General features: G+C 37.2%; 1 protein-coding gene across 1 annotated transcript in view; it reads left to right on the top strand.

Annotated features, from left to right (window-relative positions):
- The window catches only part of ARHGAP29 (Rho GTPase activating protein 29), a 50,318-nt gene extending 23,447 nt beyond the window's left edge, over positions 1 to 26,871 (top strand). Inside the window, exons 3-23 of the mRNA XM_009586265.1 lie at positions 7,636 to 7,732; positions 8,093 to 8,165; positions 12,064 to 12,124; positions 12,602 to 12,739; positions 13,016 to 13,080; positions 13,573 to 13,683; positions 13,813 to 13,893; positions 14,195 to 14,383; positions 14,623 to 14,760; positions 16,068 to 16,258; positions 17,897 to 18,063; positions 18,604 to 18,732; positions 18,903 to 19,001; positions 20,543 to 20,706; positions 20,954 to 21,142; positions 21,296 to 21,433; positions 23,037 to 23,269; positions 24,051 to 24,357; positions 24,528 to 24,636; positions 25,002 to 25,121; positions 25,653 to 26,871. Of these exons, the coding sequence (XP_009584560.1) occupies positions 7,636 to 7,732; positions 8,093 to 8,165; positions 12,064 to 12,124; positions 12,602 to 12,739; positions 13,016 to 13,080; positions 13,573 to 13,683; positions 13,813 to 13,893; positions 14,195 to 14,383; positions 14,623 to 14,760; positions 16,068 to 16,258; positions 17,897 to 18,063; positions 18,604 to 18,732; positions 18,903 to 19,001; positions 20,543 to 20,706; positions 20,954 to 21,142; positions 21,296 to 21,433; positions 23,037 to 23,269; positions 24,051 to 24,357; positions 24,528 to 24,636; positions 25,002 to 25,121; positions 25,653 to 26,563 (3,710 nt within the window). The 3' untranslated portion in view covers positions 26,564 to 26,871. The remainder of the gene's footprint in view (positions 1 to 7,635; positions 7,733 to 8,092; positions 8,166 to 12,063; positions 12,125 to 12,601; positions 12,740 to 13,015; positions 13,081 to 13,572; positions 13,684 to 13,812; positions 13,894 to 14,194; positions 14,384 to 14,622; positions 14,761 to 16,067; positions 16,259 to 17,896; positions 18,064 to 18,603; positions 18,733 to 18,902; positions 19,002 to 20,542; positions 20,707 to 20,953; positions 21,143 to 21,295; positions 21,434 to 23,036; positions 23,270 to 24,050; positions 24,358 to 24,527; positions 24,637 to 25,001; positions 25,122 to 25,652) is intronic.
- Positions 26,872 to 27,364: the final 493 nt, after the last annotated feature.

The raw sequence follows: 27,364 nt of genomic DNA, 5'->3' as shown, positions 1-27,364 counted from the left end.
GGCAGGTACTAGCAGCCCACTCTGCATTTTCTTTCTGCTACATGTAGAGTTTCCTATAGATCTGTCCCTGGTATTTGACATGATCACAGGATTGTAACTCTGCAACTTCTGAACTTGCTTTAGGAAATTGTACATAACAGTAGAAATGCAGAGGGTATCCCTGAGAGGTTGCTGTTTGTCTTGTTGATCTCGGGAAGAGTTAAGTACACACGTACAATGGTAATCAGATATTTACACATGAGAACAGGTTAAATGTTTAGTGAACATAATTCTACATCTACCTTAGGCAAGCTGTTTCTGTGCTTAAGTGCTATGGTAAGATTATTGTGTGTCTTCCACTCCTCCCTAATTTCAGTGGACACAGGACAATGTTCAACTGTTCTTTCTTTAAGAAATGTTGAGGAGAACTGACTTAAGGTATGCAAATAAATCAAATTACATCAACCTTTGCTAAATCATGTTTCCAAAAATTATTGCAATAATATCTATCCTCTCTGGACTACATAGTTTATCAAGATTGTTCTTGATATGCAATGCCCCAAATTGATCACTGTCTATACTGTCCAAGTTTACCATTACAGAGTAAAGCAGTAGAATTACTTTCCTTGTCTCACATGGTAACATTGTTGATTGATTCCATAATTATGTTGGCCTTTTTGTCAATTTTTGTGTTCGATTTAAAGTCCATCATAAGTCCAAGGTCACTTTCTGTAGTTCTAGTGCTGAACCAGTTTTTCAGATCTAGATTTATGTATTCTCCCTCCTACACTTCTACTTATGAAGAGGGGAATTAAGCACTTTGTTGAATTACATAATCCATTCCTCCAGAGTACTTGCAGCCTTCTGAATTTGATGCCATACATATTTCTTTTCTCAGTGCACACTGTTCCATCATACAGTTTCAATAGCACAGAACCCTGGGCAGATGCATTGGTGTTTCGTACATTTTCTTATATGCCTCTGTTTCTGCCTGGTTTGATGAGTAGCTGTTCTCTGAGTAGTTGTTTTAGGATTCATTCATTGCTTTTGATAGTGAGCAGAAAAAATAACTTTAGTACTAAGCCTTTTTTTGGCAATACGGATATTCACAAATACTTTTTAACTTTTTACCCCTGAACAGATTTTAGTTCATATAATTAATATGTTAGCACTTGAAATAAACTAACTACTAACATTTGCATTGTAGAGTTCACTCACTGTTAATATATTGAGTTTATGAGGAGCTACAGTCATGGAGGCATTGCATTATTTTCTATATGGAAAGAAAAACTACTGTTAGGAAAGCACTGTGCATATTGTATAATTACAGAATCTTCAAAGTAACTGCACTCTTTATTGTTGTAGGAATGCCACTTGAAACAAAAGCAGTACAGTCATGTCTTCCAGTTTTCTGTCAAATGTGTTCAAGTGGGTCAAGTTGTAAGACCGTACTTCAGGTACATCTGAAAAGTCTGTGTTCAGCCATAGCTCACTTGAACTACTTAAATATTATCTTGTATGATGAGAAACCTCTCAAAGAAAAAAAGCATGAAAGGAGTTGATTTTGTTACGGTCTCTGTCCTTGAGCTGGAACTGAACTCAAGTTTTGACTTTTCTCCCCCTCTTGGTTACATTACTCTGAATAATTTTCTCATTGGCAATGCATTGACAGTATTGAAAATCTAGCTTTAGGACTTCTGCTACAGGATCCAAAGTACAGTGATGATCTGATACAAATGTGTTCTTCCAGCTTGAATAAATAGATGTGTTTTCTGGTAGAATAAAAAATTATGGCATGCAATTGCTGTTCATAGCATTCTCACTTATTTCTCATTGAGTTACTCATCTGTCTCATAAGCATACGTTCTGGACCTAGAATGGAGAGGCTGGCGTAAACTGTCTAGTTATTCTTTGGTTAAAGCAAACACAAACTCGCTTTGTGGCGAATTGTCGTTCCTGTGATCCAGCGCTGTGTGGCCTGGCCTCGCAGAGTTCCCCAGGAAAGGGACCTCCGGATCACACTAAAGAAGGTGGTCTCGGTCAGTCCTGCCTCAATATTTGTAGCCTTTGATACAAACAAGTACTTTCATGTGAAGACTTCAGTAACGCCTATCAGTGTTTGCTCAGCCATGTATTGTATTCCTCATGTGTCTGGAGATGGAAACGGGGATTTACAGGGCTTCAGCTCTTTCCGACTGGTACTTCGGTCCTACTTCTCTGAGAACAGCAAAACCTTTGCTGTATGAAAACAACCTACCTCCTGCCCAGCATAAACTGTAGTAAATGTGAAGGCAGTTTGTCTTCAGCACCTGTTTGATTTTTACAGCTGGTTTTTTTGTGAGGATCATACTGCTCCGTGGTTGTATTCAAACTGATGTGTATGACTGCTGGAACTGAGGAAGATGAAGTAAAAACACAGCATGTTGTGGTGAATTGTAAGCATATCAGACCTCAAGTTTGCTTACAGTGACCTGTCAGTAACACATGCATTCACAGGTTTTCAGCTGTGGTTGTTTCAGGAGAAGTAATGTAACTTTCGAATAAACAGGAAGCTACAAGAATGAGAGGAGCTGGTAGGACAGAACCAGTATCCTTTTTCCTCTGTCTTCCCAGGCTGTGTTAATGTGACATTATGAAAGGAGTTCATCTGACTCATCTGTTTCTTGTCATTGCAGGACAGAACTATAAAAAGATGTGGAAGCACTCTGTATCTGTAGTCAGATTTATGACTAGGAAGAAGATTAACCTGGCATGAAAAATTCCTGATGTTTATTTAGGAGAGGATGAAATAGAAACAAGCTGGGATTTACACATGATTTCCCAACCCCCTCCTCCCCCCCTGCCTTCAGAAATAGAAGCATAGCTGGTTTAGGTTCTAGAAGGACCTTTTTGAATTTTTGCATAATGCCAGGGTTTCAAATCTAGTTTGTATTTGGAAATTCATATAGGTGCAAATGGTTACTTTAACAAATGACTGCCTTTGCTCTTAATGAAATCAGTTACAATAACTTTGGAACCAGTGACTGTCAGTGACTCTGGCTTGTGAAGTATTCTTGTAAGTATGACAAGTTGCACTGTGATTTAAACGTCATGTCCAGTGCAGGCAGACCACCCCCTTAAAATTACTGCAAGTGGGAATATTTTGAATGCTAGCAAAAATTAGAGTGCTTGTGTACCTCCTTCAAGCCTCTCAGCCATTTCTCAGATCCTTCAGCGGGAATGATATGAATGTGCATGTAGTTCTGCTTTTCTTTTTGGACAGATTGAAGGAAAAACTAGCTATAGGATGTTCTCTTAATATTGTTACGGAGAATGATGTTTGGCAGAACAGATAATGTCAGACTTCTACCATTTTAGACTCAGGTTGCAGGAAAATGTAGGGGGGGAAAAAACCTTGTTTTCTCTGGTTATATCTTGGACATAACATGGTTCACTGGGCCTCTTTGCTTGGACTCTACTACTTATACATGCTTACTTGAGTACTTTGTGAAGAGTGTCTTTTAAATGACACCTCACTTGATCTGAAAGAATTGAGACTTACTAAGTATCTTGCCTGGAACCTGCTTAGGCTCCTATTTCTGGAAGTCAGTTCCCAGTCCAGCACACCATCATACTCATAGTTGTTATTTTCCCACTCAGTGTCTTTAAATAGTTGATGGCCCCAGAGTACATGGTTTTTCTGATCCATGCTGAATTCAAGTTTTTACTGTCCTTTTGCTCTAAATTGCATCTTTTGACTTAACTGAATCACTAGAATGAATACAGATTCCTGGTAAAGCTGAAAGTTGCACTTGTCTTGTAGAAATTCCCTTTATAGGTATGTTTTTTTCTAACAGTTCTGCATCAAAGTGAAATTATTTCACCTTGCTAGAGGTATTTAAATTTTGTTGGTGTATCTGTGATGTAAATTCAGAGCAAAATTTATTATGGAGGGGAGTAGGAAACAGTTCCTCAAACTTGTCTTGTTGTTATCCAGCTAAAGTTGGGGAAGCTGCCAAACTCTGTGGTAAGTACAGGCTGGTGAAATTATATGGCACAGAGAACTAAAAGTAGAACAGTGGGGCCTGGGCAGCCTGATCCTCTCTAGCTGTGAGATCCTGAGAATACTCTTCTGCCTCTTTCCAGTCTGCATACTACTGCTCTTTACTCAGGTTCCTCCCCTCATTTGTTTTACACGTTTTTATTACACGTCTTTGTTTTGGGAGAGGGAGTGTTTTTTGGTCTTGGTTGTTTTTTTTGTTCGCTTGGGTAGGTGGTTTTGTTTTTGAAATAGTTCTGAAAGGTTCTTGAAAGCATTGTTGGGAGTTTAAGGACAGAAAGCTAGTTGCAAAGGTATTCAGTTCCAACAAGTCAGCCAGTTGCTTGTTGCTTAAAAGTCGTCTAGTAAAGTAGGGATTGAAGATGTATTCCTGTCTAAGGAAATAGATGGTGATGTTACCGTATCTGTTTATTAGATGCAAGAGAATTGACCTGCAAAGAGTAAATTCTGCAAGCTGGAGTAGTTTAGACTTGTCCAGGCTCTGCAGACAGCTGTCAAGGTAGCTTTGCTGCTGTCAGTCCTGCACGTGTCTATGGGGAGGGGGAAGGAGAAAGCAAGTGAACTCCTGCAGACTCCGGCATGGCTGTGTCCCCTGCGTTTCCTGGGCTGTGCTGTCTTGATTTGACTGGAAGGGGACAAGAGAGCATTACAGAAGCTTGTGTGCTGTGCTGTGGTCACTGTGAGCTGTCTAAGCATAATCTTTTAAAGGCCCTGGTTGCACTTTGGTCTTGATAGCTGACAGCCTTTTCTTCATAGTTTCAGAAGCATTGCTCAAATGTCCTCAGGCTCTGCTTCAGCTTCTGGGATTCTGGCTTCCAGAACTTCCATGGCTGGTTCCTCAGCCTGTTCTGTGCTTAATTCAAAAAGCTTTTGATAGCATGACCCAAGAGTTGAAACTTTGCAGTGTCTTGCAGCATTTTTGACGTTGCCAAACCCACCTCAGTTTGAAGACAGCTTTGCTAACTTTGGAAATAAAAATCCATTTTAATGCAAGTTAGGCTTGCATTTCAGGTACTGGATTCCTGATTTTAATGTATTGCCATCGTATGGTTTTTTTAAAGTTCACTATGTGCCATCTGAAGTCTTACTTAAAAGCGTTGTTAAGTTGTATACTTGCTTAGAAATCTGCAGAACTATAGATAGATAGCTGTCATTTCCAGACATGGAAAGATTACTATAGTTCATTGTTGTCAGTAGCTATTGTGTGCAGTCAGGATGTCCTGGGGAAAGAGCGTGCATGGTTTAAAGTTGATGTTAAGTACATCAGCATTCCGGTGGTAGTAAGCTAGAAGAAAGCTGTTTGTATTCCACTGAATTACTAAGAACTTGGACTAACCTTTTTTGGGAGAAGTAGTAATTCTGAAAAATTTGAGATTGGTTATACCATTTGTGATGGATCCTGGAAAGAAAGGATTTCTCTGGTATATAAAGTGTAGAGCTTAACAAAACTCTTCCTGGAACAGGAAGGCAGAGTGAAACAGACGACATTTCTTTAGGGAGAGGCTATCTATATTAATGTCTCATTAGCAAAGTGAAAGAAGTCTTCCTTCTCTGAAGACACTGCAGCTAATGGATATACAAATGTTTCAGTGGTAAGTGCTTTGAATGTATAGACAGTTTTTGTTGGTTCCTTTTAATTTTGAAACAGTTTGCGTTTCATGCCGGCACTCAAATGATTTTTCCAGTCATTAGAGGCTGGTAATCAATAGATCTCGTAGTAACTGGTGTGGCTTAATGATTTGGAATGCAAAGTTTAGACTTATAAGCAGCATTATCTCTGGAAAGCTGAGGTTTTCAATTAACCTGAATTTAAAAAAACAAAGAAATCCACTGCTATTTACAAAGTTGTTAAAAAAAAATTATCATCTGTGGAGCTTTATTGAGTCTCATTCAAACAAAGGTTCCAGAGGCATTTTTTAATGTAATTACAAAGTGTAGAAGAATGAAGAGGTAGGAGAAGCCTTAATTTAGCAGTGAACTGTGGCAACAGAGACTGTTAATATTTCTGTAATACATGGCGACTTTTTTTTTTGGCTGTAGGCTTATTACAACACATTCTTCCAGATCTGCAAGTAATTGTGAACATAGCCCATGAGAAGAATACATATTTTCTGTAATAGCTTTGTATAGAAATAGTTGTTATAAAAATGTTGATCAGGCCTGTCGGCATGCTGTGTAAAAAGGAATGGATTCAACTGTGTTAATTTACTCGTTAAGAACTTTTCCTTTCACAAAGGAAGTCTAATGGGGGAGCAGATTACTGTACTTTCTTTGTTTGTTACCCATTAGTGTTTAGGCACCTGGCAGGAAGTTTGAATACATTTTAAGATTAAAGTCTGTTACTTTAATTTGCTAAGAAAATATGTATAGAATGGGCAACATTTTAACATTATTTAATTTTTGCTACTTCTAGAAGTCATTGTGGTCCATTATTTCCCTATTTGTACTTGAAATGTAAGGAAGATACATAAATTAACATTGTCACAGGTCTTGCAAAAAGTGATGAATAGGGGCGCATAGCTGTATGTGTGTCATTGCAGTATCTCTGAAACAGATGAGCGTAACTGTAACTTAAGCATAAAAATAATTAAGAATATTGCATTGCTTAAAAAAATGAAACTTTTAAAAAATAAATACTAATGTGAAATTGTAAGATGGGGAAAACTTCCATCCAGAGGGCTCAGCTTCGGCTCAAAGGAGTGTATGTGACTTCTCTACAAAAAATTTCCCAGTCACCAATGATTAAGGAGTTAAGTTGGAAATAGACAAAAATGGTTGTGCTTTTTGTCTTTTCCTTTCTCCCTCCTCCCCCCTATCTAGCAGTTGTTAATAGAAACTCTGGATGAATCATTCTTCTTGTCTCATTATTCCAGTTTGTAATGGAAGCATGTTAAAGGCTCAGTGTTGAGTGGCTAAATACTTGTCTTGATCACCAGTTTAAACCATCTAGTTTGTAGAGGAACACTCCTTTTCCTATTTTGGAACAATGATAGTTATGCTGAGTTTCTTCCCCACTTTTAACAGGCAAAACTGAGGGGCTTTTGCCAGACCATGGAGCTAATAATCAGTGTTTTGCAATGGGTACTACCTTTTGATAGCTTTCTGTTTGTCTGTACTCAAGCCAGAAATCCTGTGTTCTGAATACATACAGAGGATCACATACGGTTGGAGAGGGCACCCCCATAAACTACTGCTGCTGTTCTGAATTCTGAAATTTCTACCCAGAAAAGAAAGTTTTTCCAATACTTGACTGCATTTGTGATCTGCTTTGTGGTGTTGCTGCTGCTGTGTGATTTGACTCTTGCTGGTAAATGACTGTTTTTCTTCTCCCCTCGCATTACCATCATGTTCCTACACAAAGCTGCTTCTTAAGTGGGAAGATATAGGAAGTGAGAGAGTAATCTGATTTCATTGTGGGAAGCATCTGGATTGTGTTAATTTCTTTAGTGTTTACTTCCTTTCTAATCTTCTTTAAACTGTGTTTTTTCAATTGTTCAGAAAAGTATAACGTTGCATGTTCTGTAAGAGACTTCGTATATAAAATTTGTCTTTAGGCCTAGTAAACTTGCTTGACTGACCCCACCTCTCACCCTTTAGTTTTCATTTTTTTCCCTAAGCGGCGAACTTCAAAGAAGTTAACGAAGAAAACAAGAGAGAACTCTTCAGTGAAATATTTTCTTCCATTGAAACATTGGCATTCACCTTTGGAAACGTGTAAGTTGGAATCCAGAAGGAGTTTTTAAAGAGCTCGGTGGAGCTGAATCAAATTAAGCCTAAACAACAACAACAACAACCAGTTTAGTTTTCTTTTGGATGAATATTAGCTGATAAACTGATTTAAATTAACCACATCCAGAACAATTTTACTGCTTTGTTTGGGTGTTTGGGGTTTTTTTTAACAAGGAAAACGATGATGGTATAGAAATTGCAGGCAATACAAGACTTCTTCTAAAAATCGTTTGCAGAACTTTTAAAGGATATTAGAAACACTATCTGAATTTTTGTTCTCAGTGATCTGAAATTGTTTGGTGAGGTAAAGTAATGAAGTAACACAGTTCTTTGTTTTTCTGGCAGTGTTTCAGACTTCCTTATGGGAGATGTAGACAATGGCTCGTCATTGGGACTTCCTGTATCTCGGAGAAGTCGGGTAGGCGAAACACGTTCTCTTGGAGTGTGGAATGATATCTTTTAAAGGAGACTTTCATTTCCACTGAAACTCTGTGCATTATGGGGCTGGGACACTTGGAGTCTTTTGAGTGTTAAAACAAGACTAAACCCATGGAAAAAATGCATTCAATGTTTCAGATACTTGAATGTATTCTCAGTTCTAAATGCCAGTGATGACTCAATGGGGCTAGTGCTCAAATATGTAAATGATAACCTGCTGCAGTTGTATTTGAGACTTTTAAATTGGTTACGTGAAAAGAACTAAATACTTGAAAGTAAGATACTTGAATGATTTGCATGCTGGAGTAGTTAGAATAGACCTGTTAGACTAGAAGCTGAAGGTTTAATGACCTCTTTTTGGCTTTTAAAGACTAATATTTATTACAAAATAACCTTTTCTTCTAGAGCCCAGTTTGTGCTGTAGCTGTTTCAGCAACAATTCACTAAGAGAACTGAAATAGCACTGTCGACTTATAGGTAGTCAAAGAAAAACAGTGTTTTAAACTCCCCTTTAAACACTTTGAAGGTGAGATTAAAAAAATGCTCAGTACCAAATTCTGTTCTGAATTTTTGTGTATCTAGAGGCAGACTTTCAAGTAAATCAAGTCAAATTAAAAGCTACATGCAAGGAAAATGCAGTTGATAATTGGTGTGTATGACAATTAAGTTGCAGCAAGGTTAAAAATTTTAGATTGTGGGGTTTTTTAAAGGCTTCGTTGAAGGCTTAAGGCTTAGCATTCCTTCACACAGGCTTGATCATAGCAATGCTGTGCAGCTACAGCTGAGAAGTAGTCTTTTTAAATTTGCACTACGTTTGATAACACGTGAGAAAGATGGATGATCACAGAAGTTCTACTTCTGTTGCTGCTACAAAACTCATCTTCGCAAACAACATGGAGGGCAAGGAGGCTACTCGGAAAACTGGTTCCAGCAGACTTAGGTTGCTGATTAAAAGTATGAAATAAAATAGCACAGAAGCCAGCATCTCATCTAACTTAAATGAGATGATTTGAACAAGTACTATGTCAGCTAATGGGTTCACCATGAGAAGGAAGGTGCTGAATTTGCCAACATTTTAATCTTGTAATGGCTTTGCAATGCTAAAATGTATTCCTGTGGAACGAGATGGTCCCATATATTGTGTTATGAAGTGAATGCTTGGCTAAAAGATTACTCTTCTGAACATGGGAATGGGGGAAGACCGAGGGGAAATTAGAATATAGTGAAATGAAGAAAGAATTCTATTCTAGATGCTCCAGAAGCCACCAGCTTATATTTAAAAGCCCTCTTTTGTAAAGCCATTTGCTTTTCCTAATGTGGAAGGGAACAATTATAAATTTTGGAGCAGGTAAGTTGATATGATCCAATTTCTTGGAAATCTGTCTTAAATTTAAATGCATTTTCATTCAGGCAAATAAAATACACATTTAACAGATGAAGCATTTCACTTTGATTTGCAATTCAGAGAGCAATTTGGAGGCCAACTAGGAGTTGAGTGTTAGGATGAGTTAAATGCAAAATATTTAAGTAGCTGTATTAACTTTTCATTCCTGTAGATGTGTACATTCAGTGGTTGAACATAGCAGCTAGCTGTATCTTAAAAAGATTAGAGCATAACATTTTGGTAGAATTTAACATGTAAATGCTTTGAGGGTTTTTTAAGAAGGGAGATTTTAATTGCCTGTTAAGTTAGGGACCTCCCTAACTAAGCTGTTGAGGATTGCTCTAAGGTGGGGGGGGTGCTGATCTTGCTTCTCTTGACTGCAGGGGAGTCTGCATTCTTTAGTTCAGGCATTCCACTTGGAAGCTTAAGTTAAATGATATGTATACCCCCTCCTAGCAAATGTAATTGTTCTCATTTTAGCCCTTGTAGTACAACCAGAAGTACAAGGTGGAAGCAAAGATATTTCTTAATTAAAAACAGAAGAGCTTTAGAATACATGGGAAGAGATGAGACAGGCATGTCTGACCTTTCATTACTCAACAAGCTATTTGAATGCTATTCAATGCTATGTAGATCTGAGAGCGTAATAAAGGAGAAGGATAAAATTTTCAAAACGCGTGCAGAGATTTGCCTCTGTCAGGGTGAGAGTTCTTGGGTAATGGGGAAAAAAGGCAGAAGAGACTGGTTAAAGTTGAGAAGTGAAATCTATCTAGAAATTAGGCTTTTTTTAAAATTTTTGCTGGGCTCACTGAGATGAGTCATTGGATGCTTGAGGAGGCAAGTTGTATGGGTCAAGTTCTGATAAGTTGTAGGACATAAGTAAAAGTAGTTGTCCATGTGCTTGCTTTGAAAATGTCGTATTACATACTTGCAGTGGGGTGAATGTGGATGGATGAATGAGCATTGATTAGTTGCCCTAACTAGGCTGTGTGCCTGAATTACTGGAAAGGAGTGAGCAGTTCTCAGGACTGAAATGATTTAGGTCTTATAGAATGGGAAATAATTTTTAGGAGCAGAACTTATAAGTGCCTCCTGAGTTAATATAAAGTATGGGGTTTTTTCCTCTTCTTATTTGATCTTCCCTAACAACTGTATGCCACTTTAAAATCTACTTGAAGACAGTAATACTTTATACCCAAATCAGAACTAAATCTAGGAATGTTCAGGCTTTCTGTGCAACCGAATATTGATTCATCTCTAAATTCAGACTTTTTTTTTTACCATTCATAGACAGCTCTGGATGGATTTCCCACCGGTTCTGAAAAAGCCCTTCCTTTTTACTGAAACTGTCTTTTATTAAACAGCAATTGTACTAGTATTCCTCTTTCTTAGGAATGGAGCTGTTCTTTAGACTATAGTTTAATTCTGTTCAATGTAACTGATGATTAATACTTTGCATGTTTTGGTATATGGAAAAGCTGCTTTTTCTGTGAAATAAACAATGATTTTTGAGGGATTTTTGTGTGATTTATGATCAGTTTCCATTTACATTTAAAAAAACCAACCAAACAAGAACTACTTGCATCATTGTTAGTGTGCTCCATTTTTAACTCTAAGTCTGAAAATAAAACAGCACCGAAGTCTGAAATGAAAACAAGCTGTTCTTGTGAAGCTTAAGGCCACTTTGCAGCTATTTCTCAGCCTTTGTCTTCTGCCTGCTCTCTGCTTCTGAGTTTTCAAAAGTAGTTTATTCATTTAAAATTATGTAGGGTTGTGTTGGGTTTTGATTTTTTTTTTTTTTAAAAGGGGATGGTGGTTACTAGGTAAACTTCTTATTCATTCAGATTTGTTCAGTGGCCTGGTTTACAGCACAAAAAGTTCAACTTGCGCAATTAAAGGGGTAGCAAAATGCAGCATGAGGACAAAGGTAGGGATGAAAATTTTGTGCTAAATTCCTTTTATTACTGGATTAAATTCTGTCAGGTTGTACTGATGTCAGGGCTTCATTAACAAGAGTTACTAGTCAGTTATTGTGCCTACAGTGCACACCTGCAAGTAATTTAGGAGAAATCATAACTTTATTCCCTTGAGGAAGAAATACAGGATTCTAATGGCTTGTTGAATGGTGTCTGTTACATGTATATGACATTAGGTCTGTATGAAATGCTTTTTAAAAGATAGGTGGAGATCTAAGGAAAGCTGGAGATCACTTAAATATCAACCTGATTTGTTAAATAATTAACTCTTTCATCACAGCCTTTCAAGATTGTTGATTTAAAGGTATATAATGATTCCTTGCTATTTTTTATGTCTCAGTCGACGGCTATGGGAGCTTAGAAGGTATTGTGCCTTAGATGAGAAGGAGTTACGGTACAGTTTGTTGCTTTATCTGTAAAAAAAGAAAGGGGCAGATGATGGCATTTATTTTGCTAGCCTGTCAGTTCCAGTAAGAGCTTTTCTGTGCTAACTTAGTGTTTTGTTTCTTGTACACCAGTCTTTTGAGAATCTTTCTGTGGAGTCTGGGGGTTCACTGCATGAAAGGGATGATATTCAAGGTAGGTCATTCATTTACTATTAATAAACACCATTCTGTATCTGTGTTTTCATCTTCTAAAATGTTATAAATAAGTTGCTTGGTCACTTTTTTACGCCTATGCTGCCATTAAAACTTCACTGTAAAATATTTGCTAATGCAGAGGTTTTATGCTTTTGTGAATAACCAACTTGGGTTGCTTTTTGGGGGGGAAAAAAGAACCAAGGCCTGAAGCAATTCTATATGTCATCGTGTGATTGGTGTTTTGTTGGGTCACTTTAAGAAAGTTATTCTGACCATATGACTATGCCAGATAAAATACTATGACCCTTTAATTTGTTCTAAAACCTCTGTCAGTCCTGTTTAGAGTCAACTAGAATTAAAGACCAACTCAAGATCAGAGCTGCTTAAGCATTCACAGTTGGCTAATACTGGCTTTGCTCTCGGTGTGTGGCCATGTCTAAAATTCACTTCTTTGTGTTCAATGCTTTATTTTCAGGACACCTTCGAGCAGAGGAGGTTGATAGCATGCTTCTAAGAAATGACAGTGGAATTGAATCGGCTCTGTCCTATGCTAAAGCATGGTCAAAATATACGAAGGATGTAGTTGCATGGGTAGAAAAAAAGCTTAGCTTGGGTGAGTGGCTCTTTCTGGCATTTAATCAGCTTTGTCATGATGAAATTAAATCTGTTGTCAGGCTTCTGTGCTGCAGACTGTCAATAATGTGATTTCTAAATTGGTAGCTGTTCCGCTGAAGTAGACAGAACTATTGCGCATTTCCTATAATTAAAGGCATGCAACAAAGTGAAGGTGGTCCCCTCTATAGCCTGTCTGTTAGAGGAAGAATGTAAAAAGCTTTTAGCATTTGGTACAACTGTTAGTGTAAACAGTAACTGTGAATTTTTTTAACAGAAGTGGAGTGTGCTAAAAACTTAGCAAAAATGGCTGAAACCGCTAAAGCTGTTGTTGGACACCAGGTGAGTACATCTTAGGGGCTTTATTTTAAAGTCTTAAATATGTATTGGATGCCTTGCCCAAAAGTGAAACTTTGGGGATATTGAGGAATGGGGTTTTAAGTTGATATAGAATTGATTTATTCTGTAAATTACTGGTTAAAAGATCTGCTGTATTTTGTCTTCCTATCTCCTATGAAAATTTGGATAGATACATTTATTTTTGTTGAAAATGTAGAATAGCCTTACAGTTTCCACAATATGCTTTTTTCTGTCTAATATCTTGTATGCTTTGTGATTTGGACTTGCAGACTTCTCTTTCAGAGTGTTTTCCTAGTAAAATGAAACATAGCTGAGAAATTAGCTATTTTCTACATTCATACCTAACTCTGACTTCCACTCACACATACTTTACTAAATTTAATTTAAAATCTAGTTCAATTATATAGACATTTAGAATGTTAGCATACCTCTACCTTACCTAGAACATTAATGTTTTATTGTGTGTAATTTTAGGATTATATGCCATTCCAATCAATATTCATTAATGCTTTTCAAAATGATATTGAGAACAATCAACTTTGGCAACAAACAGCTGCTGCTCTCCAGTCTAACAAATTTGTGCAGGTAAGCTTAAAGAAAAAAACCAAGATATTGTTTAGGTTTTTAGAAAGTTTTTTAACAGCACAGATTATTCAAAAGAACAAATTTGCAGCCTCTAAGCCTTTTATGTACTCTATTAATGTTTCCATCCAGCCTCTTCTCGGAAGGAAAAATGAGTTGGATAGACAAAGAAAAGATATCAAGGAGCTTTGGCAGCGAGAACAGAAAAAAATGGTTGGTATTTCTTTCATATCTAACAGTGTTCAATATAAAATTCTTTAAAAGGATTAAACTTTCAAACTAGGCTGTTATGCACTTAAATTCACATATAGACTCTATAGGGCTTATTGGCGTAGTATGGAACTGTCAGTTTCATGACATACTTGTATTTGTAAGAGGTTATCTTTCCATGACTATGTACTTTGAACTGCCATGTACAGACCTGTGCATAACAGCATCTTTAAACATCACATTAAATAACTGGAAAATTAAAATCATTAGTTCTTTTGCTTTTTTCTTTTGTTGCATTCTGCAGCAAGAGCTGGAAGCTGCTCTAAGAAAAGCGAAGTTGCTATATACACAGCGTCAAGATGAGTATGAAAAGGCAAAATCCTGCACTGCTCGTGCTGAGGAGGAACATCTTAGCTCAAGTGGAAGCTTCGTGAAAGACTTCAGCAAGCAACTGGAAAAAAAACGAAGGCTAGAAGAGGAAGCCCTTCAAAAAGTAAGAGTTTTTGTTCCTTGCTTTTAAAGTTAAGCCTAAACTGGTTTTACTCGTGCTTTCCCAGTGGGAGTGTTCGTGCAAGTGTTCTGTTCATAATTCTTAATTCTAATTATGTTATGCTCTTTCAGGCTTTTATCCTAAATGGGAATCTCCAGTTGCAAGCATCTTGTGTGGTTTTTTCTTGCTTCTAGTATCAAGGCCTGTAGTCCATCAACCCTTTATACCTATGTTTTCTCTAGGCTGAAGAGGCCAATGAACACTATAAAGCAAGCATGGCAGAGGTTGAAGAAAAAAGAAGTGATTTGGAAAGCTTTAAAAGTGATGTCGTAACACAGCTTCGAGAGCTTATTTACCAGTGTGATCTTACTCTTAAAGCTGTAAGCATGCTTTTTAAAATATTAAGACTAAGAGAAAGCCCCATCTATAGTGTTAACTGCTTAAAATAGAAAGTTGTCAAAGGACAGAAAAGGACAGAGGTAAAGCCAATAGAAAAAGAAGGAAAACTTTTTAATATGTTTGTGGCGTTCTCTTTCTGTTAGGAGTTAAAAAAAAAAAAGGGGGGGGAGGGTGTTATACATGTCTTGAATGTTTTTGGGGTTTTTTTGAGCTGTCGCCTTGCAAGAACCCTGACTACACAATTCGTGTAAAATCTCTCTAATAATATTGATGGCAGTAGCATTACTCTGTTGCTTAAGAGTACAGCTCCCATTCCCATTATTTTCATTAGTGCATTAGCAAAGATGTTTGGCTCAAGCACAGAATGGATATTAACATGCTGCAGCATGGAGCCTGCTAATCTTGATGACAGTCTCAATTATTACAGGATCCATTGTGACTAATTTAATGTATTAATTTAATGCATGTAAATAAGCAAAAGATTGTCAAAACAGTATATCTACATACACAGTTTTTTTAAAAAGCTTTAAAAGCGCATTATGCCAATAGATGTATGCTTTTTTTAGATGAGACAAAGACAATTTAATGCTGGGGTGGGGGGCAGGGATGGAAAATAAAAAAAACAAACACACACCTACCCCTCCCTCCCCAAGCAACCCAAAAACCCACCCATAAAACCAGTAGAAACCTTAGACAAACTTGTCAGTTCAAGTATATCTAAATTGCGAACTACTTTGCAACCCCAAAACTGAAGAAGCAACTGTGCCGTGTCTCCTTAGTTGGTCTGTGCCTTGTGATGAAATATTTCAGAAGTTTCATGTAATTTAACAAAGAAAGTCTGTTCTATTGGAACAAGGAGTTTTGTCCATTTCTTGTCTCAAGGTGGTACAGAGCTCATCTGGGTTTGGAATTCCAACTACTTCATTGTAGTGGTGACTAAAACTCCCTCAGGAGCATGAAAAATGTCTTTTTAGTAGCAAAAAAACTTGCTGTTTATCTTGATCAACCCTAATCATGAAGCCATTGGAATTGCCTTTGCTACCTGGAGGATTCAATAACCCAGAGAGAAGAGGAATATTAGCATCTAGACTACCGATGAGGTTTTTGCAGTTGACTTTCAGGAATCTTGCACAAAGTCCATCCTTATAAATGTTACTATTTTCTAGAATTTTTCTAGTCTTATTGTTTAAATAATTTTCTGTTGGGATACTAATTTTGGTTGAGCAAAGTGCAAGTGAAGTATCTAGTAAATGATCTAAAATACTGAAATTTTTTTTTCTCCCAACAGGCAACAGTTAACCTGTTCCAGCTGCAGCACGCTCAGGTTGTATCTCTTCCAGTTAACTGCCAGTCCCTTTGTGAGAGTGCCAAACTCTATGACCCTGGTCAGCAGTATTCAGAGTTTGTGAAAAGTTTGCCAAAGGAAGGTGTTCCTGTTGAATCAGGTTCTTTTGAAATTCAGAGTTCCCAGGTTGATGGGTGAGTCCCAGACTACAGGTGGCATTTGTTTGGTTTAGAATTAAATGCTAGGCACACATGTTCAACAGAAAAAAACATTTTTGGAGGAATTAAATGAGTCCTGGTCTTTTACTATGCTTTACCATTCTCTATTTCTTTGACTCATCTTTTGGTAGATTATATATAATGTTGACATTAAAACATGACTTAGAATTCCAAAGCAGAATGTCATTTTGTGTAATAAGACTTGCTAAAACATTGACAATTGTTGCACAAGAATTGACTTGTTACTATTTAATGGAGATACTGGTTAATATGAAAAATTTTTAACTCTGTATTGTGATGTGACAGCAGTAGATAATCAGTTTAGAAAGTCTGAGGAGGTAGTTTTCTTCTTCCGCAGGGCTTGCTGCTACAGTACCTTGTTTTGTATTGTTTACGTTTGGCAACTTTTTGGCAGGAAGCGTTGCTCGATTTCTGTCTCATGCTACGTGACTACAAAAGTTGAGAGTCCCCATGTCCCTGTGTTATAACTTTTTTTTTTCCCAACCTCTGTGAAATGGCAGTTTTTACTGTTACTCTATTAAAGATACAGCTAATGTGGAAGTAAAGACTACAAGACAAAAAGACAACTCCTCATGTCAGTATGCCAGATGCTTTTCCACCTTTAACTTCTTGTAAAATAGTCACCTGGGCACTAAAGCACCAGAATATCCATTCCAATCTGTGTGTTTCACAGTTCTACAGGAAAGTGTTGTCATCTTTCAAGAGGAAACTAAATACAAAAAAACTAACGCTTGAGTCAGACATCTACCAACAAAAGCCAGGAAATTCAAAGTTAAAGCTGAGATTCTTAGTTCTTGTCTGTAAATTTCCTGCCTTTTAAGACTGATTTAGGCTATACTCATAAACTTTGACTTAGGGGGATTTAACTATGCAGCTCCTTGAGAAACTGATAAGCATGAAATTTCAAATTCTTTCTGTTTATAGGAGTGTGTTTTTTCTCCTCCCCTCTCTCTATCTTTTGCTTTCTTTGACATGGCCTTGTGATTCTTCGTGTACTTGAAGTGATCATTTTTATTGTTTAGGTCTGCATTTATTTAAGGGACAGTAGTTTGGACAAATGCAAATTTTAATGTTTTTAAGTCTTCATTTCCTTCAGCTGGAGCAGATTTTCACAATGGACTGACTATAAGCTTTCTGGCAGCTTTAACATATTTTCTGTGCTTTTAAAAAAGCACAGCATTTTAACACCTATATGTTTATAGGTGAATGGTCCTGGTGGCCGGGCAGAGAATCTTTTGGAGGAAAGCATAAAAGTAGATGCAATAGCTTCTAAATTATTTTGATCTTTAGATGAACAAATTTGCTGTTTTTTCAAAGTCTGCAAAATAACGGTCATAATACGTTGCAGAGATGTGGAAAAGCTGATTTACAGGGGGTGAGAAAACACTGGGAAATTGCACATATTTAATTAAAAATAAATTGCCACCCTTTTTTTTTTTTTTAATTTGGGCTTTAATAATTACATGACAAATGTGCATGTTCATGAACAGCAATTAAATGAAGCGTTTTTAGTGCCCAGAGATAAAAAAAAAACATTGCTTTTCATTTAATTCTGTCTTATTCACTCTTCAAATTACTTTCTTCTTTCTGAAGGGTTTTTAATAAGCAGTCAACCAACAGTGTCCATATGTCACATGGTAATTTATCTCAGTGTTCAGGAGATTTTCCTGCTCAGATATTAGATGATGCAGGAAGCCCAATTTATCATCATTCGCAGAAGATTGGAGAGAAGATATCTTCCAGCAGCACAGATATTCAAGGTAGTTCTTCTGTATTTCATCTGGAGTTCAGTCTCTAATTAAAAATACCAGGAAAAAAACGAGGTGCTTTATGTCTCACTGTCAATGTAGCACTGAAAAGGGTTAAAATGGATTTTAAAGTTCAGAGCCTATAGAAAAACAGTTATGTATTTAAGCATAAGGACAAATGGAAAACTGCCTCTATGTATGCCTAGATTATTTGACAAGAAAGGTGAGATGCAATTCAAACAGCAGGTACTGTCAAGCTCAGTGTACTAAGCTATTTAATTAACTTTAGCAATTTAAAATCCATTGTTTTGTAAATACTACGTTGATTTCAGGTCTTTTGCAAAAGTACAAATGTCAAGTTTCTGAAATTCATTTTCTTATTCCTGTAAAAGCTTCAGGATGTATATGCTGTGGGTTTTTTCACTATATTGCATGTTCATGTAACTTTTGCAATATTTTCCTATTTTGCATATAATCATAATCTTTAAATAAAGAGAAAAGAATGTAATTTTGTCCTTGACATTTGGAATTTGCGGATTTTCTTTTCAAAAGCAATGCGAGGGCCACCACCGTTCAGATCATGGTCAGTTGGCAACCAGAGTGGAGGAATGTGCAGTGATTCTGAAAGTGCAGGGGGAAGCAGCGAGTCACGATCCATGGATTCTCCATCTGCTAGCCCAGGTACTACTACACTCACTGCTATACTAATTTGAAGTCTTTTCTTTGGACTGTTTTACATTAATGAAGACATCGTTGTTAGTTTAGCAAGTGTTGGACAAAACTGTAATGAAAATGAGCAGTTGGATGGAACTGATACTTACAGCTTCCGGAAAATTTTTCTCATCTGCTAGGAGATTTTAAAAGACGACTTCCCCGAACACCTTCCACTGGTACTATGTCATCTGCAGATGATCTTGATGAAAGAGAGCCACCATCTCCTTCAGACTGTGGTAATGTTGTTTCCATACCTGAAGTCCCCAGAAGATGCTTTTTGTTGTAGAATGTGGCTTTTCTTTTTAATGTGCTTAAGAAAAGTACATTAACAAGGCTGTGATTACCAACAGCATTGCTTTTCAATACAGTGTGCATGAGGTTGAGAGCTGAAGAATAACGTTCAGGTCATTTTAATGAAGTCGTGCAGAATTGTCTTCATACACTTAGATTAACTATATGGGCAGCCTTTGAACATCTCTAGTGTTTTCTCCCTCCTGAGGTAAACATAAATGATCCACTAACCATTCCCTCCAGACATTTGCATTTAAAATTAGCTGCATGGCACTGAGGTATGTAAGATCACTTCTAAGCTTTGAAGTAAAGTGCAAGATATGCACTTTAAAGTGCAAGATATCCCCATAAAGATATGGGGAGTTGGTAATTGGCAAATTGGGGAAAAAAGTGGATCCAAATGTTCAGGGTAATAACTGAGATTTTACCCTTTTCAACTTAGATAAGCAAGTTTGGTAATGTCTATCCCAGATTTGACCAGACCATTTCTAATTTTCAAATTAATTTTGGCTGTATAAAGACAATGTTGCCACAGGTACTGAAACCTGAATAACTGGATTATCAGAAATAGTTTTATGGGATGTCTACAACACTCACAAACTAGTTCTGAAATATTTGTGGCACTTGCTCAGTAAAGGAAATTCTTCAGTTAGTCCTTATTTCCTAAATGTATACTTCGCCTTCCAGGAACAAGCCTGTGGTTAACAATACTAATTTAGATCAAGGTTTAAAGCATGGCAACATGTAAATGAATGCAAACTTTCACTTGGAGTGGTATTGTTTAATCAATACAAGGAGCTTTCTGGGCAACTGACTGTTTGTGTTAATTTTCAGTTTTTATCTGTAAAACAAAGGATTTTCATTCACAGAGTTGTTGATAGCATTTTAAGTAAATTGCTTGAAAAAAATTGGTCACAAAAAGCATCAGTTGCTATTCAGTTTTAGAATCCTCTAGAAAATATTTTGATGTTATAGAATCAGTGACTGAGAATCAGTGATTCTTTTTTATTTTATATGGGATCTGCTGTGAGTGTGTGTTAATTCTTCCCTGCTGCACAGTATTCTTTTTTAAGTATTTCAGAAACATTACAGGCCAAACCATAATGTCATCTTTCATCCTCTAGTACAGGATTTTGAAATATGTAGAATGAAACTTTCATGAATAGTTGCCTGAACTGCAGGGCAGTTGGAATTAAATGTCCTAATATTTTCACATGCCACTAATAAGGAGAAAACTGAAATACTTAAAATGCAAAACTGATTGTTTGATTCCACTTTTATGTAAGATTATTTGATAGTTAATGTGTCCGTTATGTAAACTGTAACATTGTTTTCCTTGCTTGCGATTGAAATGTTTTTGATTACTTTGATAGTTGCTATTACTTACAGAATTCTGTGTTCTGCAGCATGGTTCTAAAAAATGAGAATAAATACCCTATCCCAACAGTAGATACTAGAATGACTGTAACAGAGAAATTCTCTCCAGGTTTAAATGATCTGACATCTGAAACTGCAAATTCTCCAGGACCTTTCAGAAATGCTAATATGTCCAAAGCAGCACAAACACACAAACTGCGGAAGCTGAGAGCTCCATCTAAATGCAGAGAATGTGACAGCTTAGTAGTATTTCACGGAGCTGAATGTGAGGAGGTAAGTTGAAAAGTAGTTTAAATTGCTGCTTGGGATTTATGTAAAGTGGGGAGTTTTGGAAACTTGCATTATTTTTCTGTATAAAAAGTACAGACTTTGTGGCTCATAGAATCATCATGAACTCAAAGCAGAAGCACAACAGACTAATAAATCTCTCTGTTTGCACACATGGGGTCACAAACAGCAGAGGTATTTCTTATGGTGTCAGATTGTATCAAACCATGTGCTTTTTTTTCCTCCCCTGTAGTGTTCACTTGCATGCCATAAAAAATGTTTAGAGACTTTAGCTATTCAGTGTGGGCACAAAAAACTTCATGGAAGGCTTCACTTGTTTGGAGTGGAATTTGCCCAAGCTGCTAAAAATGTTCCTGATGGCATTCCTTTCATCATCAAAAAGTGTACGTCAGAAATTGAAAGCAGAGCACTGAATGTCAAGGTATGCTCAAGTTTGTTTGTAAAACTTAAGTATGAACAATCTTTTAAAAAAAAAAAAACCTCTTAAGATGTTAATGCTCTACTGCTGATATCATCTGTGATTTATACTTGCCTTTCAAATTAAAATAGAATTGTGCTGCTCTTTTAATTTCAGGGTATCTATCGTGTGAATGGAGCCAAATCAAGAGTTGAAAAGCTTTGTCAAGCTTTTGAAAATGGAAAGGATTTGGTTGAGCTCTCAGAACTCTACGCACATGATATCAGCAATGTTCTCAAATTGTATCTCCGCCAGGTATGTACTTGAGAGGTCAGATGGAAAACCAAAGTAGTGTAGTATATTTCTGCAATACAAGAGGAAAAAAAAAAAAATACGCTTTTCAGCAGTCCTGCAGCAGGAGGTTAAATGAGTGCCTTGAGTATTTGCAGTAGGCTGCTTTATTTTCACATGGAGCCTGTGACAGGGGCAGGGAAAGCTGTGAGATTACTGACTGCTGGTATTACAATCTGTATTCCACGTGGGCATAATGTCTCTTTAAATATTAGTACCATACACAGAACAACTTTTGTTTATCCACTTGTAGTGAAGCTTTAATTTCTAAAACCTTTCTGGTTACTGAATTTGCCTGTCTTATGTGAAGTTTAAAACATCCCCATATTCTTGCCTCCTCATGCAGACAGATGCTAATATATTGTTGCTAATATATGCTAACAAAAATTTCATGAAACACTCATGATGGTCATGATGATGTGTTCATTATGGAGGGATTATCCATCTTTTTTTTTTTTTCTCTTCAAAATGGAGCTTTAAAGCTTCATGATTGAGTTATCCAAAACAGTTTCAGTATGTATCTGAAAAAATGAGGCTGGGATGTTGCCCAGTGAAATTACTGAGTCACTCTGAAAACTTGTTAACCCTGAAAGGAATAATCCTTGGCTGCATGGTCCTGTCCTCTTCCTTACACTGGCTGTCAGAAATGAGCATTCCAATCCTATGATCACACCATTAAGTTAAGTGCTTTTGAAAAATTACAAAGATGTACTCTGCCTGCTTACTGAAGTAAAAAGGTAGTGTATTATATACATCATACTGGGGTACCAGTTTGAGGCACTGTGTTGTATTTTGAATAGGGCTGATAATTAAAAAAAAAGTCAAATAACGTGTTTTCTTCTGGTCTTACTTCATTTGTAGCTGATCTGTTGGTGTGGTTTTTAGGTAAACCTGCTCATGTTAAATGCAGGAACAGTGCTAGAAACATGCAGCTAAGACATTTTTAGACAGAATCCTGAGTTAAACCCTATTTGAGACTAATTATTAAAACTAATTATTTTGAGTTTTATCTAGTCCTCCTACTTTTTGCTTTTATCTAGCTGGGGCAATGCAAATAGCCAGGTCAGGTTGAGGTTTTTGTCTTTTTTCGTAATTTTTTTTATTATTAACATTCATTTTCATACTGAGAGAATACTTAAATCACTATTAAAATCTAATGTTACGTGGCCTAAAATCCAAACTTGATACCCCATGTAATATACTATCAAAGACTGGAAAAATAAATAACTGCTCTATTATTATGGTATTTGTGCATATGCAGCGTAACACTCTCCCTCATAGCAATCACTTTCTTGAAATCTGTACCTGTATTGATAAATGCTCAGTCTTGAAGCTATTGCAGGAAAGGGCTAGTAAAAGATTTCTGGAGAAAGGTGTAGGGAGGAGTGTTCTTGTTACCTGGGATTGGATTTGACAAATTGTGGTTTGAGCTAATGAATAAGGATTAAACAATGTCATCATCTAAGAAAAAATGCTAGACCAGACAAAGTTGAAGAAAAACAGGAAGGAAACAAAGAAGTTAAAATTCAGGCTTGAGTATGTTTTTGAAATGTTCTTATTTCTTCAGCTTCCGGAACCCTTGATTTTGTTTCGGCTTTACAATGAGTTTATTGGACTTGCAAAAGAAAGCCAGAATGTTAATGAGGAATTAGATGCTAAACAAGCTAGCCCCAAATCAAAGAAAAGACAGTCAATCTGTATTGAACTGAAAAGGATCATCATTAAAATTAAAGATCTTCTGAAACAACTGCCTGTACCAAACTATAACACTCTTCAGTACCTTATTGGACACCTTCACAGGTGAGAAAAGACTTTAAATGCAAGCTGATGTTGAAAAATAAACTGCTACATGCTGCGTACTAGGAAACTTTACCCTTTTGATGACTGTAGAGGAAGAAGTCACATATGCCTTGGAAGATATTGTTCTGTTGCTGTTTCTTATTGTTCTGTTGCTGTTTCTTATTGTTCTGTTGCTGTTTCTTATTGTTCTGTTGCTGTTGTTTCTTTTTCCAGTGTAATGAATTCTCAGGTGAGAGAGTAATATGAAATGGAAAGAAAGGAGGAAAAGAGCGGAGCTCCATTATTCTTGATTCTCTGCTAGCATTGTGGTCAGCAGGTAGTAACTAGTGGCAGCTGCAGGGACCTGGGTGTGATTTAAATCAGGATATGACCTAGATAGGGCTGTGATTTGGTGGCTATTAACAGAAAATTGAAACTTGTATCATGTCTGATAATAACTATTCTCCAGTTACATTTCACTTTCTTGTCCTCCAAGTGCTGGATTGTATGATGATGTGTGATGAGGATGTACCAAGCTGATGACTACCAATAAAAATGGGTAATATTGGGCCACAGCTATATTGTTACTTAGAATGAGAGACATGTTCTTTTCCCCAACCCCAGAAATGCCAAATAGCCACAAATAACATTAACCATTCTGCCTGTCTACCAAACCCATCTTCAGTTTTTTGTCTTTGAGCCTCTTTAGACATAAGAGAATATTTGAATATCTAAAATATTTCTGAAGTAGTAAAACCTTCTAACTCATGGGGTTTGGGGTTTTTTTTCCCTCTTTATGCAGGGTTACAGAACAGTCTGATGAAAATAAAATGTCAGCCAGCAACCTTGGCATAATATTTGGCCCAACTCTGATCAGGCCACGTCAAACAGATGCTACAGTTTCTTTGTCGTCACTTGTGGATTACCCTTATCAGGCCCGGGTAGTGGAGCTGCTCATAACATATTATGAAAAGATATTTGATGTTTCATTGAAACCACTTCTGAGCACATCTCAGTCTGAAGAAACTGCCATTACAGTCAGAGTTGCTTTATCAGCAGAAGAGAGGGAGCCACAGCAGCAGAGGAAGTCATTTGTTGCTGTAAAGGAAGTGAGTAACTTTTTTTGTGCTGCCACAACGTTACCTGTGCCATCTTAACTTCTGTGTCAAATGCTGCAGCGTTCCAGAGCACATTTCTATTAAATCTTTGTGGGTTTTTTCTTAAGGAGTGCCTTTCCTCTTGAGTTCTCATTTACTTTTGCTCTGACTTTTGTTAACAGGGTATTCTGATAGCTCCAAGTGAAAGCAGAGCTTCAGAAACAGCTGCATTGTTTTTGGAATCGAACAATAGCAAGAATACAAAAGAACAAGTAGATACATCTGTAACTGGTTAGTGCACTTTTATTAAGTCTTGGGGTGGGTGAATAAGCAGTCATGGATGTATTAGATTATAGTGCATGCAGGTCTTCAATTTAGACAGAAGCAAGCGATAAAACCTGCTTATCACTGCTTGATATACTGTTTATATTTGTAAGAGGAACAGAGAATTAAATCTTGCTAAAGGCTTTCAAAAAACCTGTGTTTATGGAATCAGAGCTTAAAGTATTTGACAAGAGAATACAACGGTGTTTTGGTTTCTCCCTTTTTAAAAAAAGAAAGATAATTATGCTGTGACTGTGAATTTCTGAAATCCACTATGATGCTGCAAACCAATATCCAGCAATTAACATGTTTTGACCATTGTTTTTCCCCAGAATGTGTATCATCGCCACTCACTGGAACTAAACCAGAAATCTCTGGGAAGAGTAATTCTCTGACAGAACCATCAGCTACCAGCATTTTGGATGTTAATATTTCTGCTCCAAAAGAGCCAGGTGTGCTAACCTAACTATAAATCTTCTATAAGATTTTTTTTTCCTGTTTATCTGCCTGTGCTACTACAGTGGTTTGTTTTAATCTAGGTATGATTTAATCTACTTTATTTAGGAGTAACTATACGTGATCCCTTGTAATTACACTGATTTTCAGCTGGTGTTACCAGTTCAGTCATGTCCTGTACATTAACAGTACAACATTTTCAAACATATTAAAACTGAAAATATTCAGGGATGGGAAAGCACCGGCCAAAAAAAAAGTGCAGTGTCTCGTTGCCTGTTTTTTCTCCTTAGTGTCTTCCTTGGTTACATCTGTACAGTATATGTTCTACTGGTATTGAAATGCTAACATTTAGTTAAAGTAGGACACTCCTAGTATGTATTCAAGGTATACCTAAAAACTGTTATCCCTTTAAAATACCAACTATCAAGGGATCATTAATAAAGTTCATATTCTGTTGGCAAAAGTCTTGCTGACTTCTCTTTATATTTGGTGCAAAGATCCAGTCACATCTATTTGTGTGTTTCTAGGTGATGCTGTGAGTCCAGCTTCAGAGAGAGACAGTGATTCATTTGTTTCTCTAGGTGAAGACAGCTGTAAAATTAACCTATTTCCTGCAAAACCTAACCGTCAGATTGCCAAAGTTCCATTGCGGGTTCCGAGAACAAAACCAGCTACTCGCCCTGTGAGCCTACCTGTAGACCGAATACTTCCTCCATGTGTTTTGAATGAAAGAAATTCACGAAATGCAGGAGCAGTAAATCCAGAGAAGTTTGGCAGGAGCCCTACTATTGAAGACGTTTCAGAGGTGAAGGCACTCCCTGCTGTTAATACCTGCTGCAGACTTCCTTGTTACGACACCCAGATGCTGCGAAAAACTTGGGACAAGCAATATAAACAGTATGATATCACAGCAAGGACAGCAATGATTGTGACTAATGTGCCCCAGGAGAACCGAGCACTTGAGAGTGGAACTGGTGGAACTGCAGGTGCCTTATCTTCATCATGCAGCACTGGTAACAATTCAGCTAATGCCATTCTTCCTAGTAAGCCATATTCTGTTTCTGTCAGGTCTGGAAGGACAGCAACAGAAGGGAATGGTCCTGATACCAATCCTCTTGCTGCCTTCAGGGCACCAAGAACATTGCAACCACCCCCAGGGACATTTTATAAACCACCCTCTAATAAATCAAAACAAAATGAAGAGGGTTCTTTTGCTAAAGCTTGTGCACCAACCAGTGCTAGCTCTGTGCTTCACCAGGATAATACTGTGAAACTGGCTAGGAGCTCTGCACTTCCATCAGGTGATCCTGAACAAAACACAAATGAACAAAAAACTAGCTCAGAGGATATTCACCCCACAGATCTGAAGCCTACTTACCAGAGACTGAGACCAAAAAGGATCCAAGAACTGGAACACAGGGAAGCTCATTTTGTATAGGGTGCAAATTCCTCTTGGACTGTATGCAATTTGTTGATGTTGCCAGTGGAGGCTTCCCTTTGCTCCTTTATCCTTTGCCTTCCCTTGAGAATCCCACTTTTGTGCCATATTGGAGTTATTTTTATATATGCAGCATTTTAAAAATGGGGGGGAGGGCTGGGGAATTGTGAAGGAAGTAAGTCAAACTTCTTGTAATTCGTAGCTTTTCATAAAGATTTAATGCATTCCCAGTCTAGAGAGAGCTAATGGGTTCACTGAATAAGACACTGAGCTTCATTTCATTGTATGGAATGGAGTGCTTATTCATAGAGAAACAACTATTGCATGTAGCAGTGAGAAGAGCCATTTTTCGTAATAGACATTATAATAAAAATGGAAGGGTTAATGTTCACTGTCTAAGCATAAACCAAAGCTTGTGCTTTGCTTTGTAAAAGCATTTGTTCAGTTTTCTAATTTGTGCAATTAAAGCTTTGCTCCTGAACAGACTTACGTACTGGCCAGCATGGCCCATAATTATGTATCATGTGTGTATATTTTAGGCAGACATGGTTATCTGTTGCCAGTTTTCTATGTTGTCACTTTAATATTTTTTTTTTGTACAGCAAGGATGCACTTACTGAGCTTTACTATTCAGAAGCAGCAATCAATCCAGATCTGGTTTCCTGTATAGCTTAGCGAGTGGGGCAAATGTGCACAGCCTGTTTCATTTGGATGCCCTTCTGGAGAGACTATCAGTTGCAGTGGTGCTGGTTTTCCCTGGTGAATGAAAAGGCAGTGATTTGCTTGCTATATATCAGTTTC

The sequence above is a fragment of the Fulmarus glacialis genome, unplaced genomic scaffold (assembly GCF_000690835.1).
Source record: "Fulmarus glacialis isolate BGI_N327 unplaced genomic scaffold, ASM69083v1 scaffold44219, whole genome shotgun sequence".
In the NCBI taxonomy this organism is placed as follows: domain Eukaryota; kingdom Metazoa; phylum Chordata; class Aves; order Procellariiformes; family Procellariidae; genus Fulmarus; species Fulmarus glacialis.
Note: the sequence above shows the minus strand (reverse complement) of the source record. Positions and strands in the feature narration are given on the sequence as shown.